This window comes from Pangasianodon hypophthalmus, chromosome 2, assembly GCF_027358585.1.
Source record: "Pangasianodon hypophthalmus isolate fPanHyp1 chromosome 2, fPanHyp1.pri, whole genome shotgun sequence".
Lineage (NCBI taxonomy): Eukaryota > Metazoa > Chordata > Actinopteri > Siluriformes > Pangasiidae > Pangasianodon > Pangasianodon hypophthalmus.
Window position 1 is genome coordinate 845,254 of NC_069711.1, and position 19,203 is coordinate 864,456.

The following is a 19,203-nucleotide window of genomic DNA, read 5'->3' on the forward strand; positions in this document are numbered from 1 at the left end:
TAAAGTCATCAAGTTATTCCTCATTATAAGTCATTTGTAAGGCACTAATTATTTATTTTTGGAATATAATATGGAAAGACTTCGTTATTAATATGGAGAAATTATTGAAGTTTGAACATTTTAATGTCCAAATAAAAAAAGACATTTTACGAACAATTATTCTAAAACTTCCAAAAATGAACTAATGCAGGTTTCAAATTATCAAAGTCAAATTATTTATAGCACCTTATTAGAACTTTATTAGGCATTATTAGACTTTTTATACTTTTTTTTTTTTTTAAAACAATCATTGTATAAAATGCTTACAAGGAATTATTACTAACTTACAAAGAAAAGACACAGCCATTGCATTTTTAACTAAAATAAAGGTTGGTTTCACCATTTTTTTCCATTATAAAACAAATGGGGGCACAAACTTTTGCACATAACCGTATGTATCTTGAATCGTATGCAATACAATGTAATATAAACTATCCCAGTAGGAATTACGATGGGCAAAATGCTTTACTAATAAAAATAAAGTTGTACCAGCCGTAACATTGTAATAAAAAATAATTTCTAAAAATAACTTTTGATTTAGATCAGCAGATTCCGCACGCAATTACACAATGGTGTCCTAATACGTAATCGTTTCTATAGTAACAGCTCATTCACAGGAATTTGTACGGCGGACGCATGTGTGTAATCGCTGATATGGTGCAGTTTTCTGTAAGGAGTCTCCAGTGTCAGTGCTTTGTAACAGTAAAGCTGTAACTTCGAGGGTCTGATCTGTGAATATTAATGACTCGTGGGCAATCTGAGACAGAAACTGGCTTTTCATCATTTATTAAAAATATACAGGCTTCAAATACACACAGTACAGATACAAAAATACTTTAATAAGACACAGATATAGAGGCTTTAGTTTACACTTCATCACATCTTTCTCTTATTTTCTCTGTTAGTAAATACGGTGTTGTTTATTTTCAGTCATTAGCAGTCTTGGCGTAAGCATCACAGAGTGTCAAGTTCGAGTTAGCAGTTTTGCTTTGTGCGTCATTAGCATTGTCAACTATTAGTTATGGTTAGTAAGAGTCTCTGCAGGTTGATGCAAGTACCGCTCGGTGCAGAAGCAAAAGTCCAGTGGGTGGAGTCGGACCTGATCCAGCTCCTTGTACCTCGGTAGAGTTGAACCAAAAGTCCAGTGGGTGGAGTCGGACCTAAACCAGATCTTTGTACCTTGACAGAGTCAAACCAGGGGGTGGAGAGAACTGCCTGTGTTTCAGAGCTGATAAGTATGTTTGTTGTTCCATGATCTAGAGTGTCTCCTGGGTTAGGGGTTATAAGCGGAGCTGGATCAGATCCAGCTCCACCCTCTGGATTTTGGTTCTGCAGCGAGGATTATCTCGGATGATGCAGCTACTTGTCCTTCAGCGCTTTTTCCATAATCGCATTATTGGCCACGCTGCTTTGGCCAGCAGGTCCCGATAGGCCTGATTAAACTGACGGTTCATGGCCGCGTACAGCAACGGGTTGATGCAGCTGTTAAGCCAGGTGAGGTTTGCACAGAACATGTGGACCACCTGTGGAGCTTGGCTGTTTTTATCCGCGATGTTCAGGAGCAGAAAAGGCACGAAGCATCCTACGAAGCACAGGAAGACAGTGAAGCACATCCTCGTTACACGTTTAAACTCGTTGTCTTCTCCTGAGGATGCTGGTGCTGCAGCTGGAGCTGGAGCTGCCGCTTTGGGTGAATCTTTTGTTCCATTTGATGCCACATTAACAGCGTTGGTGACACTGGAGATGGTTTGAGGCTCGTTCACGTTGGTCTTGCTGTGGTGTATCTCGCTGGCTTGCTCACTGACTTCACTGCTCTGAGTTGCTGCAGTCCCAATCCCAATCCCGCTATCGTCCCCATCCGTGCCTTCAGGCTCGGGCTGTTTGCGTCTCGAGGAACGTCGACTTGGTCTGTACTTGATCAGCGCCTTTGCGGCAACACGCACCTTACGATAGATCAGAAAGTAGAAAAGTCCAACGAATCCCAACCCGAGGAAGAAGTACATAAAAAGCAAGATGGTGGTGTAAGGGCGACCTTTGATGCGGTGGAAGCTGCAGGTGCAGACCTGAGGAGCGAAGACGTAGACAGGCCACAAAGGGGCAAAGCTGCCAAGACCAAGTGCCCAGGAACTTACAAGGAGCACAGCGACGCCCTGGTGAGACAGCAGAAGCCGAGCGACACGTGAATTCCGATGAGCAACCACCAGGTATCGACTCAGAGCAATGAGACACAATGTAATAATCGACACGCTGTTGGACAGGAAAAGGAGGAGCCCGAACATTTGACACCAGGTAGCTCCGCCCCTCCAGCGCAGGTGCAGGTAGGAGTCGACGCTCACTGGCTGCAGGATGGTGCAGTACAGGATGTCGGCCAGCGCCAGGTTCACGATGAGGACGTTGAAGCGAGTGCGCAGGCGGGCATCAGTGGCGAAGGCTAGAACAGTCAGGACGTTCCCCAGAGTTCCCACCACGGTCACGACGCAACCCCAGAACACCCCGAAGTAGCGGTAACCTTCCACCGAGGGGGAGGCGCAGGAAAATGAGTCGTTTCCATAGAGATCTGTGGTGTTTAGCAACATCCTGGTGGATGAAACAGAAGAAACATTAATGGTAGACTTTAAGGAAATAAAAGATGAAATGAAACAATTTGTAATATTCTTTAAAGATACTTAAACATTTTAATTTTAATCTTAGGTTTAATTCAGTTCCATTAAACATTACGTTTTTGCACAGGAAGCTCATTTTCTCATTAAACCCTCAACATAAACATAAATCATAATCAAATAAAAAAATAAACCAAAAGAAAAAAAAAATGCTGTATAAAATATAAAAAAGTTTAAGAAAGGAACTGTTTTTTTAGTTTAAGTAACAATCACTTTTACTGATTTTAGAATTATTAATGAATTATGATTTATTTAATAATAAGGATGTTATGTTCCTGAAGGATGCGTTGCATAATTTAGGGTTCTGATCTGAGCTCCTTTACAAGGTTCTAGCTGGAATCGTTTCTGATCTCTGCAGAACCATTAACGTTCTGTAGTTACGAGAGTGAGAAGAGTGAGAAGAGTAAATCAGGACCAACTGACAGCTTCTTGGAGTTGTTATATTCTAGATTAAATAAATTCTTTGCTCAGGAGCCAACTACTCCTCCACTGGAGATATAAATATTATGTTGGAATTTAGGAATTTTAGTATCAGAATAATCTGATTGCTTTAAAACGTGTATCTTTTTTGCCCTTTAGAAACCCTGCTGTGACTCAAACACTGCTCACTCTCAAATATTTACCTTCTTCTTTTCCTCTTTATGGCACTGCAGCTGTTTCTTAGTACCAGATATTTATCTCCAAAGCAGCTGCGTGCTTTAACACTGAAGTGGTTTGGAGTTAAAACTGGAATTTTTTGGCGTATCGCTTTATGCTGTATAATCCTTTACTTACTTTAAACAGACTTTATAGCTTATATGTAGACACAAACTACGAGCTATCTGTAATATTACATTTAAAGAAATAAAAAATAAGAAAGCTCTCTGATATCAAGAAGCTAAGAACCTTTAGTTATTCAAAGAACCCTTGAAGAACCCTTTGTTCTAAGAGTGTGTGTATTAACCGGATAAGTGTGCTGTACAAACTCCAAGATATTGCTCAGTATTTTCTTCTTAATATCAAGAACCTGTCAGGAGCTTGACATTTAGCTGTTGATACTTGGGTTCTTTAAGGGGTTAATTGGATAATTAAGAAGCTAAGAACCCTTAGATGTCTAAAGAATCCTTGAAGAACCCAAGAACACTCTGCTGTAAGGTTCTACACAGCTTCTTAAAGAGTTCCTCCAGGGGAACATCTGAAGAACCCTTAAGAAGATGTTTCCAAGTAGAAACTTTTTTTTTTTCTAAATGTGCGTGTGTGTGTGTTTTAAGTGGGTAAGTGTGTGGTACAAACTCCGAATTATTGCTCATTGTTTTCTTCTTAACACCTAGAACCTGTGATTTAGCACTCCAAGGGTTCTTTAAGGGTTAGTTGTATAACTGAACATTGAGACACTTGCTTTAGCTTTAAAAATATGACCAAACAGAAAATTAAACAAGAGTCTGAAGAATGAGAATGATAAAATCTTACCTTCTTCTCCAGGGCTTTAGATCTCTGTGTTTATCTTTCCCTTCACCTTTAGATTAACTCGTCTCTCAGTGTTCCGCTGTTCACTTCTCTTATCTCCTCCCACTCGGCTCGTCTTAGTTCATAAAATACCGAGGTGTGTGTGTGTGTGTGTGTGTGTGTGTGTTATGTGTGCGCGCACCATTTCTATTTCTCAATACTGGAAGGAAGTCATGTTGAACATGCGTCTCATTTAGAAAGACTGAATTTTCCCAGCATGAGGGCGATAAATATTTATAAACACTGAGTGGTCAGTTAAGAACCGCAAAAAAAAACCCTTAAATAATCGGTTCTGCTTTGCATGGCAAATTAGATCGTCTCAAACTCCTGAGCAGAACACGAAGTGGAGCTAATAAAAAGTTTAATAAATAAATTAAGTTGTAATATAAACCTTTTCCTCTCTGGCCTTTTTGTGACCAGCGTGAGTGCATCATGAGGAAGCTTCTCGAATGTTTCACATCAGCTTTACTTCATTTCACTCGTCTTTTTTCCCCTTTTTTCTACATTCAGATATTTTGTAGTTTGTTGTATCTTCAGCTAACGTTTGTAATTAATGGCAAGAAGATCATTTCGACTGTGAAAATCTTTTTTTTCTTTTCATAACAAAATCCTGAGTTGTGATTTAAAGTCAAGTGCTGTTACCTGAGGCTGAGGTTAGCTGGCTCGCTAATCTAGTCGTTTATTTATTAATTGATTTTTTTTATTATTAGCATTAACTAGTTGTTTTCTACAAAAAAATCCATGTCTTGTTTATTTCACTGTTACAGACGTTAAAACTGTGGCAGTTATTTTGCGTTTACATTATGATGGTAAACGTTACATAGAAACCGACCGGAAGTTTCAAAGAAAACAACAAAAAAACAAACCTAAACCAAACGTAGAACATGAAGTCCAGCGATTTATAATAAAATAAATAACTCAAACATAGCTATACATATGCTAATATCTGCTAGTTTAGGGTCTTCAGTTGTCCATTTTGGGGAGCTCTTTAAGTTTCTATGTAGAACCTTGTACTAAAACAGAGTGTCAGTCCTGACGTTCTAGATATTAAGAAGAAAACGATGAATAATAATTCGGCGTTTGTACGGGAACTGCTAATAGAAATGCTAATCTAGTGCAGGCTAGACGTTACTGCAGCTGTCCTGTATTGTTATAATCCTTTAAGAAAATCTCAAATGGTTTCAGAGTCTGTGTTGATTGGTGGGCGTGGCTACCTGAGTACAGGTGCGAATGGAGCATTAGGGTAAATATCCCAGAATGCTGTTGCCTCAGACACCCCCTTTTGTTCCTGTCCAGAATGTGTTCATGGTTCTTCTAAAATGAATGTCCTTCATCGTTTCGGTGTATATTCTTATAAAAAATGTAGAACCTTTAAGAGATCTTCGGTTGTCCCCTGTAGGGGAACCTTTAAAGGTTCTGCGTAGAACCCTACAACAAAGTGTTTTCCTATCGGCAGAGAGTAGAACCCTTCATTACATCTTTTTTTTCTGAGTGTACGAATAAGTGAAATGTTAAACTCCTGACAGGTTCTAAGAAAGTAATGAGCAGTAATTTGGAGTTTGGAGTACCACACACGTTCTCAGTTAATGCACACACTCCCAGAAAAAAAAAAAAAAAACGGGTTCTTCATGGGTTCATTAAATGATTTAGGGTTCTTAGCTTTTAAAATACTTTTTGCTAGGAGATTCTTATACAGTATGTAGAACCTTTAAGGGTTCCTCCAGAGGGAGAACTCTCTTTTCCTGTCAGAAAGGGTTCCAGTTTTCAGAACCTTTAATTACTATCTTTTGAAGAACCCGTTTTTTTCTAGGAGTGTGTGTATTAACTGGGTACGTGTGTGGTACAAACTCCAGATTACTGCTCTTTATTTTTTTTAAACACCTAGAACTTGTCTGGAGTTTAACATTTACCTTCATACCTTGTTATCTGCGTTCTTCAAGGGTTCTTAAGCTCCCAAAATGGTTCTACTTGTAACCCTTCGCTGAAAAGGAAACCTTGTGTTGTAGTGTTGTTGGACGGACAGCCGAAGAGCTCTTAAGGGTTCTAAAGCCAGCGTCTGAGTGCTGACCTGAGGAATGTGCTGTGTTGTGTATAAATCTGTACGTTCCTCACTGCACCGCGACGTTACTCGGTGTGTGACGAGTTTGAAACACACCAGAACACAGTGTTCCATGAGGGAACGTCCATGAACACAGTGTACAGAAAACTGACTTTACACATAGGTTCTGTTATTGTGAATTATTCTCAGGCCTCATTATTTTCCCGGAAGCTGACCTACTAATACATCCTGCTCAAAAAAAAAAAAAAAAAGAAAAGGTTTTAAGGTCAGACAAATGTGCAAAAATAACAATTTTTTACTAACGATAAGCTATTTTAAGTGTAAACATTAATTTTTTCTCATTTTTCATATAACAGCTTTAACTGAATACTTTTATGGTAACTGAATTCTCTACAATGAGCAACATTTAGATGTTTTCAATATTTCAGAAAGAAGCCCAACATTTTTAAAAAATACAATTAATCTTTTTATTAATTAACTAATTAATTAATCTTTTAAATTTTATTTATTTATTTATTTATTTATTTATTTATTACCGTGAACATCCACTTCCTTTAACGTAATTTAAGCTATATAAAATTTGCCCTTATTTGAAATTTGAATATTTGAAATTTTGAAATAATCCAATTAAAAGTAAAAATAATTCTGAAATGTTATGTGAATGCACAAATTATATTATATTTAACTGTGTATACTTTCATTTGTATATTTTAATAATGATAATAAACATGAATAATAATATTCATGTTGTGGTTTATACTTTCTTCATGTTTTCTTCCTTCCCATTCTTACATGAATAATTGTTTTAGTCATCTCAGGGAGTGTGAAGTCTGAGTCAGAATTATGTCATTTTTAAGCTGCAAAGTTGGAAAAACATGGCTGTCTCTGTAGCAACAAGCTAACTTTAGTGATAATGAGTTTATAATGTATTTATTTTCTCAGAACAGTGAACTGTAGGTCAGAGTCATAGATTTAACCCACTAATGTGTCTGTGATGATTAATCTAGAGTAAATACGACTATAAACTCAGTTAAACTTAGTGAAATGATTTTTATATATAAATAAATGTCGACTTGTAAGGTTTAAACCGTCAGCTCAGTGTTGAGGATGCTTTCCTGACTTTCCGAGTAGGAATTCTGTGTTTTCTTTAGTTTTTCCTAGTCGGAGGTCAGAAATTCCGAGTTATGAGCTTTAGGAGCTTTAGCTGAATGCAGCATTTATTCATCTGCAGTGATGTATAGTGAAGTTGGATGGATGTGTGTATGAGGGGAAGGACTGCATTATCTGCTTTACATTTAATCTACACACACACACACACACACACACACACACTTCTCTTTTTAAAGGACTTTTAAAGAAAAACAGGAATCTGATTATGCGAGGAAGTGGTACAGCTCTAACGCTCATCATGTTTATTATAATATCTCAGAACCACAGTGGACTATATGGCACACCATGAGTTCCTCGGCTGTTCCTCTGGGTGAACCCTTATAGATTCCAAGTAGAACCCTTTATTATCCAATAAAATCTTATTAAACCCTGTGTGTGTGTATTAACTGCATAAGTGTGCAGTATATATAAATTAGCTGCAACATACCCACTAGCTACACACATAATTATTCAGGTTAATGTAGTTGATTGTGATCTTATTTATCCTAGAGTCGGAGTGTTTCATGTGAAGCAACGTGACGGGGGGAGAAACCGATACCTCATCATCCCGAGCAGCTATTTCTCTAAACTTCACTAAACTTCTACTTCCAGTCATGAAGAGGACCTTTACTGTGAGGGAAGTGATAATTTGATCAAACGTACAAACACGTTTCTGATGGAAAGCTGAGAGCCGTAGCAGATCTTCTTATGTTCTGACTGGACTAAGAAGCATTTTGTTGTGCTGAATGTAAGACACTGTGTTGCAAAGCCGTCAGCTCTCAGCAGTCAGGAGATCACTAAAGCATCATGGGAGCTTTTTGCTGTAACTATATGTAAATTAACATTAACAGTAAACATGAAAGATCTCACGTCTCAGCAGTTAAAGTAGAAAGTACAGGAGAACTGTGTAACTTTTACTCATTACAACATGGTGGTTTTGTATTGTCAGGTGTGTTGCTGGAAAATAAATTGAGTGTGTAAACTTTATGGTTAAAACTACATTTTATTTAATTTTGTATTTTACAGCTGATCAAAGTCCAGCATGTGATTTAATTTTGTGACTCTGGAGCTTTTTCTGAAGCAGTAAACTTTATGTGTGTGTGTGTGTGTGTGTGTGTGTGTGTGTGTGAGATTAACAACTGGTCAAAGATCCAGTTTGGAAACATCTCATGATAATCATAACTTACGTTTAAAGCACTTCAGAACCGATAGATATTCCAGTTTTCTGTCCTGCAAATTTGAACCCTTTTTGGAAGCTAAGAAACCTTTATTATCAAATGAACCTTTAAAGAAACCCAATTAGAAGCTACTATAATAAATACCATACACTGTGTTAAGTCAGTTAGGGTATTTAATTTATTTTCATAAGAGATGATTTCAAAATTAGTATTTGGTGTGTTGCTTTTTATTTGCTTGAACTTGAATCAAACTCTTGTTGTTGCCTTCCACGAGCTTCGCACAGCAGTAGGCCTCCTCACTCAGACACGCGTTTTCTGCTCAGTCCACAAATTTTCTTTAGGATTCAGGTCAGGGCTTTGTGATGGCCACTTTGATTTTTACGTCTTTAAGTCATTTTGTTAAAACTTTGTAGGTTTGTTAAGGATCATTGTCCTTCTGGAAGACCAACTTGCGACCAAGTTTTAACTTTCTGCCTGATGCCTTGAGGTGTTGCTTCAGTCTAAATAATCTTCTTTCCTCACATGCACCAGTCAGTTTTCCAGCAAAAAAAAAAAAAAAAACACAATGTGATGCTACCACCCCCATGCTTCACAGCTGGGATGGTGTTCTTCGGTTTTTGTTTCATCTGACCAGAGAACACTCCTCCCAAAGGCTGGTGATCACCTGCAAACTTCAGTCTGGCTTTTTATGCCAGTTTTAGTGTAGGAGCTTCTTCCTTTCATGACAACCTTTCAAGCCATGGCGATGTCTTAAAGGTGGATGGGATGTACATACTCTGGTACCTGATGCCTCCAACTCCTTCAGCAGTCTTTGGGTTCAGCTCCTTCATCCCTGGGAGTTCCTGTGTGCCTCCTTCGGGAATCATGCAGTGTCTGCATCCCAAGATTTTTATATTTGCATACAATTGTTTGTACTAGTGATGGGCGCTTGGTACTGACATTTCAAAGCTGTCTCGAGTGTTATAATAGAGGAAGCGAGGGTTTGAAAGGCTTCAGTGGTAACAGCGGCTCAAGTTTTGATTTCAGTTTCTAAGTCCATCAGCTGAAGCCAAGTTGGTCTTGCCCACAAACTCTCAGAATGTTTAATGGTGCGTTGGGAGTGAGAACGCTTTGTTAAAAGTGGTTCAGATGCATCCAAATTTGAGTTTAGGTGTCAGTTTTATGGAAGGTGCATCCAAGAGACAACAGTCTACGGTGTGAAATTATTTCCACCTGCAGTCCCCATCAAAGGTGCAATGCACAATTTGTGATAGACAACTTACCTATTGCAATAACATCAATATCTTCAGTGATTCACCATTTGAGATACTCATCCAACTGTAACGGCTCATAATGGATCATTTAAACAAGATATGCATAAAATCCAGCAAATAATACATTGTTCCCATGTAGCTGGTGGACAAATGAAACTAAAAAAGCTCCATTTCAACTATTTTACACTGAATTCATCTTACTTAGTAACAAAGAGTCTTCAATATCAGCTTAAAGCCTATATTTTAAAAGATAAAAGATTTTAAAAGACCTATTGGAGAACTGGAAAACCAGATCAGCTGTATATCCAAACTTTTATTTAATTATGGTATAAAAAAGTATCTGTGTAAGTCTGCCACATCTGTTTAGTGTAAATAATTTTTTAAAGGCTGGAGTAGTAAGAAAAGAAGTTGCCTTAGCCCTAGCACAGCACAACAAAATCCATTTTGAAGCAATTTCCGACACAATCGCTTCGAACTATTCTGTGTTTCATGAGGCTTCATTTCTTCCATCTTCAGTCAGAAGAAACCAACAGTTCAGTTGTTTGAAAATTGCTCCTAAGGAGGAACCAAACTTGTCGAGGTCCACATTTTTTTTCCTGAAGTCTTGGGCTGAGTTGCTTGGAGTTTCCTATGGCATCAAGAGCAAAAAGTCACTGACCCTAACGGTGACGATTAGCCAATCAGCAGCTTCTAAAAGTCATGACATCAGTTTCTGGGATCTTCCAGACTGTTTAAAGAGACGTAGCGTATGTACACGTCTGACCCACTGAAATTCTGAGATGAAAAGCTGAAATAAATCTGTCTTTTATCGATTGCTGTAAAATAACCTCTAATGTGAATAAAGTAGACGCCCTAATTGACTTTCCAAAAGAAATGCACAGTAACGTGAAACGTGTGGAGTTGTGAAAAACTAAGATTAATATCTTTAGGCTATGTGTATGTAATCACTTCTTTCAATGATGGAACTACTTTTTCAGAGGGAAGAATCTGTGGTAGTTGTGTGTCTTCGATGGCGTATAGAGCAAAATCTTCAGGAAAGTGTAACTGCTTTTTTACTGAATTGCTTCAGTGTTGGAAAGTTAAAAATAAAAGTCCATAAGAACAGATCTGGGAAGATTTTCTCTCACATCTGTCTCATCTGAACACCGATATTGTTCCTGTGGAACAGCTGCAGATTACATTTCTGTTTTATAGATGCGTAATTTCAGTGTTTAGCATCTGCTTTTAGATATTCATAATAAGCAAATCTGGAGGTTTTCTGTTCTTTTCTCAGTGCAGGGAAGTGATAATAAAATGAAAGAAAATACAGACTATAAATGAACCACTGGATGTGTTTTATCTTTTCGTGTCAGTGGTTATTCCGGGTATTAAATTGTGGTTTGTATTGTACACTAAGGTTAGAAACTGATATAAAAGAAGGAAATGAAGAAGTGCACCCAGCTCAGGAACGAGGAAGTGGCTACAGCAGCTATTATAAAGTGCAGAGAGTTAAGAGAAGTTGGAAAGTTTGTGATGCCACACTACAATAATCCTAACTCTACATTTCTTAATCCTTCCTCTTTTTATCCATATCACCTTCATGACTCTTGTATGATGCACATGTGTGAGTGTGTGTGTGAGTGTGTGTGTGAGTGTGTGTGTGTGTGTGTGTCAAAAGCATCCGGTGAGGAATTCAGACACACACACACACACACACACACTCAGCACAAAGCCTATTCAAAACATCTTCCCTTTTACTAGCAACGTATCTACTGTAGATGTGGCGGAGTTACTGTTACCACACCGAACTTCATTCTTTTCATCTCCAACTGTTTTATTCCTCTTACACCACAGCCATTTACCAATAATTACAAATTTTTATTTACTAAAGAATGACATGTCATACTTTTTATCTGTTTATAGTTACATTAATCTTACAGCAAACAAGTTAGCTCCTGTTGTCACTTACGTTATAGCAGCTGTAAACACTCCTTCCCTCTCCAGACTCTCGTTTTTCTCTCTCTTGAAGATAATTAGACAAAAAAACGCATCTTGTCATGTTACCGAGAAACCGCAGAGAAGCGTAAAGTCCTCCGTCCTGAAGATGTCGGAAAACTTAGTTAAAAAAGTTACAGCTTTACCTCTGACTGTTACAAAGTGCTGACACTGGAGACTCCTTCCATACATGTTACATAAACATCTCTTTAGAGAAAACGTCACGATTTTTAAATCCGTTTATAAAGTGGTGCGTCTTCCGTGTGCGTCCCTGTGAATAAGCTGCTACTATAGAAACGATAATGTATTAGAACGAGCGCAAAATATAATAAATCAATATATTTATTTAGACAACACAGTTTTCACCTGCACTTTGTCCTCCATGTTGGATTTTCTTGTTTGCTCTGAGAGCTGTGTCGTGATTGGTCAGGAGATAAAAACTTCATAAACTCTGTTGTAATGAAAATTTAAAAAAATAAATAAAGTTTTAAATAGGATTATCTGTAAAATGTGTGCTAGCAGTTGAGAAAAAAAAACACCATGTGTAAAAGCATTCTGGTGATTGGACAGAGAAGCTACTGTCGCCATGGTAACTGCCACAGAAACTGGATTAGACACCTGAATGAACTCAAGAGAAAAAAAAACACTCATAAGTAAAATGCTACCTACTAAAAACGGATTCACACCCCACACCTGAGCTCTATATTATATTACGTAATATTATGATCTTTACATAAGAATGAGTTTAATGTTTATGAGCTCAGCAGTGCAGATGTTATTGCTCATTACAAGAACACTGACTGTGTGTTCAGGTTTATGATTATGACTGTGACGCTGTTCAAACAGTTTAACATCGGATGGTTATTACAATCGTGAACTCTGCTCAGCAACACTCCTTCTGTTTGGTTCGGAATGGTTTTGACGTAAAATTTACACCAGATAATATTTTCCATCTTCTCCACACTCCATCTCAATCAAAACAATAAGATGAAGTCAAACCAAAGGCTTTTGCATGTAAATGATTTCTAACCTTGCAGAGGTTATTACTTTTATTAAACCTGAACAGGAATTGAACTGGAATTAAATAACAAAGTGCTTTTTCATTGTATTGAAAGTTCTTGTATTGTATAGATTCCTGGACACCCACTAAAAAAAGGTAAAATGTTGCTGTTGTTGTTGTTTAAATGCTAATGCTAATACAGTAATAAGTGCCACCACATGACCACTAGAGGGCAGTATGTCCACATGTGTTCAGGACCATGTGGCGTATTTGCCGCATATATATGTACACTCCTGGGAAAAAAAAAAAAAAAAAAAAGGGCCAAACCCAAAATAACAAATATGAATTGTTTAAGAACAAATGATTGGTGAGGAAATGAGCAGAATGAAGCAGATGCTGCTGAGAGCTCCTGTGCCTCCATTCACTGGTTTCCTTTTGCTGTTTGGGGAAAAGCTAGAAACAGCGAAATTCACTTCTATAGTCTTCTTGTACACAGAATCATGATAATGAATAAAATGTTTGGTGTAAAATTCAAACTAACACGTGTCTGGGTGTACAAACTTTTCCAAAAATATCTTCTGGGATTTTTTTTCTTAATAGATTAGTGATTATTTGGTTTTCTGCCGCACCTGATGCAGCTCATCAAGAGCCTCAAGACTTAAACATTTAAAGAAATTAAAGAGAAAAGCTCTCGTATACTGAGCTCCTTCATCTCTCTGTTTCATTCCTGCTCATTTCCTGACCAGTGGTTCGCTGTTACGATCATTAAAACCTTCATATTTTACTATTTTGTGCTTGGCCCATTTTTTGTCTACATACTACAGTGGAAATTAACACTTTTATTAAACAAAATGTTTTCCAAAATTTTTCATGCTTAGTTTATATTATATATATTTTTTTCAGATAGCCTTTAAGAACGCCTTGGACAAAAGAAGAAGGTATTGAAATCATTCTCATGGCTGGATCAGGAGGCTGTCACAAGGTTGCGATGGACTTTAACAGGAAACATGGCGAGCACATCACACACACCACACTGTCGCCAAACTTATTAACAAATTCGAAAAGACTGGAAGTGTCACTGTGAAAACTGGAAAATGCTCATTTATTAAAGTATATTAAAGTAAATATATAAAAACAGGATGCATGCTTTTAATATTATTGAAACTAGACCAATTATTCCATTATTAATTAGTGATCAGTTAATGAACGAGGTCGTAAAGGCCCATAGGCAGCTAATTTCCTCTCGTCATAGGTGAACTGCAGAGGTGTGAAGTGTTTAAGGTATTTTATTTTGTTAATTAAGTGTCGTTTTAGGAGATTTGTACTTTATCTGATTGTATATAATATTTCCATGGAGCAATTTTTTTAAAAACTCAATTATTAGTTCATTAAATTAGTTCATTACTAATCTCAAACACCATCTGAGGATTTTCTTTCTCAACATCCTTTATAACACAAATTCTGACATACACTGTATGTGTAGACCCGAGTAGCCTAGCAACCTGATGCTACTTGGTTAGCTAGCTATCAATAATAGCTATATAATCAGACTGGTGAATCTATCACGATTTTTATTTAGGAATTGGATTGAAATGAGCAAAAATGGCGACCTATGTAAGACTGTTAAAGCAATATAAATGAAGTATGTTAGCTAACTAGTAAGCAAAGCTTGTTCGAGACTTATTTAGCACGGTAACTTCACTGATAAGATAGTTAGCTACTTGCTGAAATGGGCGCTGTAAAGACGGAGCTCGGAGTATTTTAAATAGCTAATCTAACTGCTTGAAAATACATCAGAAAAAAAAACGTCACTTGCTACATTAGCTAAGCTACCAAAAGTACAAGAATATAAAGAATATAATATAATATAATAATATGAAGAATATATCATTTAAAATATTTCTTGTGCCTCTAAGACTTGCACTTTATTTTTAGTCTCACTATTAATTTGTGTTTTAATCTTCATTTAATTCATTTTTAATTAATTCTATTTCATTTATTCTACATTTGATTTCTTTTTGTTATTCAATTATCTTATCTTTTTATACATTTTATTATCTTTTCTCCTACGTAAAGCACTTTGCATGTGTAGGAAATGTCCTATACAAATAAGTACTGACAAATAAGGTTGTAAAATTGTATTAATAATGTGTGTACCATAACACGAAAATGAATAACCGGCATCTTTAATTTCCGCAATATGCAATTTTCAGATATTCTCTCTTTCTTTTCTTCCACTTTAAATGCGCTTAAATTTGTACAATTTACAAATGTGGGATCTTTTGGACAGTCACGTGATTGAAATGCTTCCGCAGATGTGACCACTGAGGTTCAGTTGTACTTCAGAGATCTGCGTTTTGAAGATCCACTGCTGTTCTAGTCAGTGAAGAAAGCTGTTTATCTCCATCTGTATAAACTCGTGCTGGAGTTTTATGTACTCCAGCCTCCTCAGTACCGTGTGAATGTGTTTTTCCAATAGCAGGAGAAACTGTTAATAAAAAAAAGAAAAATCTGGCGCTGGCACTGTGGAACAAATCCTGTTTTTAAACAGAAACCACAACTGAAGATCTTCGTTCAGTTCCACAATCACCTCCATTTTCTATTAAATAAAATATTCACTGCTCACACACACTTTCAGTGCCCAGACAAACTCAAATAATACACCCAAACTCTCACATGCGTGGAGGTTTGCACATAAGATGGATGCCACTGTGTGTTTTAGTACTGTATTAACTGTAGGTATAAATACTATGCAAAAAAAAAAAAAAAGAAGCCAAAACTCAAAACTGTGAAAAAAAAAATCATCTTGTTTAAAGTTTCTCAATTCTAAATATTCGCTCACATGACACTTTGAGCATTTTACTTCTCATTTTTGATCAGTTGTACGTATCTCTGAAGCGCATATGTACGACGGGGAAGAACGCACTTTTCCTGTTGTTGTGTACAGAATGTTCCACCATTTTCTGCTGAAAGTTTTCTTGTTCATTCATCTAAGTTGTTGTTCTTCTGCATTCTAGAGATGCATCAGTACGTAGGTGATTTTAGATAAAGCAGAAAAATATTCAGATTGCCCGAGTCTGAAGGCTTTTTCCGTCTGAGAAATCTGCACCACGTGTGCCATCTTACAACACCACCAAGAAGTCAGCTGACTCGTTCTTTTACATTCCACAGCTACTGTCCTGGAAACGCAGGATGTCCCAGGCTAATCGCACTGTTTTGAACAATGTGTATCATTTTATAACAAATAACACATGAAAATCTTTCTTTCTTTATTTTACCTAGAACACAAATAACATCCTACTTGGTTCTAGTAATCTTTTTTTGATAAATGGAACACTTCCTCTAGGTCATTGTAAGTTTCAGTGAATGGTGCTTGTGTTCCATGACTCAGGATGGGTCTCGAAGCCTAAAAAAAATAAAAAACCTCCATAAAGAGTACAATCTTTGGTGGTAAAAGATCCTGTATGCTACAAGTTGTATATATACTTCTGCTCATTTTGAAGGGACTCTCTAAAGAAATAACACTAAATAAAAAATTTAGATGTTGTCATGGACAGGCCCAGAAAAGACTACAGACTAAGATTCCCATCAGCCACTGCATCAGATCATGTCTGGTTTCACCTGTTTCACGTTTTTCATTTTAATTAGCACTAGTTTTTAAGTCACGTTTGCACCGCACTAGTTGTCTTGCTTTTGTCTTTGCTTATAATGTTATGCTTCTAGTCTCATGTTTATTGATTCATTCCTAGTCTTGGTACACTGCCATGAGTTCCGTAGGTCGTGTTTGTGTTTTGTTTTTAAATTAAAATTAAAATGAAACCTTCAACTTGAGACTGTATTTGTTTCTGTAGATGTAGATGTTCCCTGAATTAGTTAAAAAATACCCAAAAACTGCATAATTGGTAAGTATTCACTTTTAGTAATCTAAATTAAGGCTGGAATTTCATTTTTCATACTGAATATATTAAACAGTGTACACCTGTGTTCATTTTAAATCCACCGGCGTCCAACTGTATGACTGCACAATAAATATCTCTGAGTTTAGGAGAGCTAAAATGGCAGATCAGATCTGCTGCCATGAGGACCAAGGATCTGCCTGTGAAGCGTCAAGATGAAGTCGTGAGGGGAAACAAAAATGGAGACCTTCTTAGGAGCACTGTGAAATCCATTGTAACCAAAGTGGAAAAAATATGGCACAACTAAGACGCTACTAATATCAGGTCACTTCAAAAGGAATGGGGAAAAGATCTCATTCTGACAGCATCTTGCATGCGTCAGAATGGAAAAGAGGATGCAGTCGTTGTGAATGCTTTCATTTATTTGCTTCTTTTTAACATTAGGTCTAATAATGCACCTATTATTTCCTTTAAGTCTGGCATGATTCCAAACTTTATACACACTTTATTTCTCTTCAGTGGAAGCAAACAACTAGGGTGTTGGTTTTTAATGTTCTCTAGAATAGTATTGTGAAATCGTTAAAAAAATTCCAATAATTTGTTGAGATGCTGCACCTGTGAAAAAAAAACAGAAGAACCTATTGTTCCCTCTGTCATTGTTGAGGAACTTATCTGTCTTGAGTATTTAAAAAAAACACCTCCCAGTACAAAAAGCACAATACCCCTGAATCTGCTACAATCTGATTTGATTTCGTAGCTTCTGACCAACACTTGACCAAATTTGCTCAGAATCTGGGGTAGGCAATCGAACTGCGATTCATGCTTTCGTAACATCTCGCTTAGATTATTGCACCTCGCTTTATTATGGAGTCTCTCAGTCTTCCCTTCCCCGTTTACAGCTGGTACAGAACGCAGCTCCCAGACTTCTCACGGGGACTCGCAAGTACGAGCCTGTTACTCCTGTTACTCCTTTTAATTGCATTGCACTGCTACCTGTTAAATACAGAATCGATTTGAAATTTCTACTGTATGTTTACAAAGCCCTCAACAATTTGGCCCCTCAGTATCTGACAAATTTGCTCCATCCGTATGCTCCCTCCAGATCTCTGAGATCTTGTGATCTTGGCTTACTTTCTGTTCCTAGATCCAGACTTGAAACACGAGGTGATCGCGCCTTTGCGATCGCTGGTCTGAAACTCTGGAACAGTGAACCTCTCCCTATGAGATTAGCCTCTTCTATTTCAGCTTTCAAGTCTGCTCTGAAGACATATTTATCCTCTCTGGCCTTCAGTATTCCATGAACATTGGCTTGATCACGGCTTTACTACTGTATTTGCTTGCTTTGTTGTCTGTTTTGTTTTTCTTGTAGTTTTATTTTCTGTATTTTTCGGTGTCTTATTCTTTGTACAGCACTTTGGTCAACCTTGGTTGCTTTTAAATGTGCTTTATAAATAAACATTGATTGAATGATTGAGTGATTGAGTGATTGAGGAAGTATGGGGAAATTGCTTTGCTAGCCTATTTAATTATTTTCCCATCAGTTTAAAAATAGACAATTATATTTTTCGTATTAGTCATCTGTCCCTTTTTGATAATAACCAGTTTATGATTGATGCCTTGATTCCTTTCAGCCATTGCTGATTTCCTGTTTGACCTGGTCAACGTGTGTCTCCTTGTCAGGGAGTAGAATAGGATCTTGCCAGAGAGTTTGTTGATGTAAGTGATGAGGAAGTTCCCCAGCATGTCAGGCAGCATGTCACTGATCAGGCGTTGGAACACTGCGGGTGCTGATGATAGCCATATGACATTACGCAGTATTCGAAGCGACCAGAGGTGGTGCTAAAGGCCGTCTTCCTAAAGGCTGAGGAGTTTCTTGCCAATCTCCTTGTCCTCTGGAGAGTGGTCAAAAACCCTATATATACATTTTTCTTTGACATTTTAAAATTTTAATTACAGCTTGAACACTTGCACAAATACAGTCAGGTCCATAAATATTGGGACATCGACACAATTCTAACATTTTTGGCTCTATACACCACCACAATGGATTTCAAATGAAACAAACAAGATGTGCTTTAACTGCAGACTGTCAGCTTTAATTTGAGGGTATTTACATCCAAATCAGGTGAACGGTGTAGGAATTACATATGCATATGTGCCTCCCACTTGTTAAGGGACCAAAAGTAATGGGACAGAATAATAATCATAAATCAAACTTTCACTTTTTAATACTTGGTTGCAAATCCTTTGCAGTCAATTACAGCCCGAATTCTGGAACGCATAGACATCACCAGACGCTGGGTTTCATCCCTGGTGACGCTCTGCCAGGCCTCTACTGCAACTGTTTTCTGTTCCTGCTTGTTCTTGGGGCATTTTCCCTTCAGTTTTGTCTTCAGCAAGTGAGATGCTGCTCAATCGGATTCAGGTCAGGTGATTGACTTGGCCATTGCATAACAGTCCACTTCTTTCCCTTCAAAAACTCTTTGGTTGCTTTTGCAGTATGCTTTGGG

At 37.4% G+C, this 19,203-nt stretch overlaps 1 protein-coding gene across 1 annotated transcript; it reads right to left on the bottom strand.

The window, feature by feature from the left end:
• Positions 1–809: 809 nt before the first annotated feature.
• On the bottom strand, positions 810–4,276 carry gpr84 (G protein-coupled receptor 84). Its single transcript, XM_026945511.3, has 2 exons — positions 4,149–4,276; positions 810–2,616 (listed from the first exon to the last, which is right to left on the bottom strand). Exon 2 carries the CDS (start codon positions 2,613–2,615, stop codon positions 1,410–1,412), a length of 1,206 nt encoding a protein of 401 aa, XP_026801312.1. The 5' UTR covers position 2,616; positions 4,149–4,276; the 3' UTR covers positions 810–1,409.
• Positions 4,277–19,203: the final 14,927 nt, after the last annotated feature.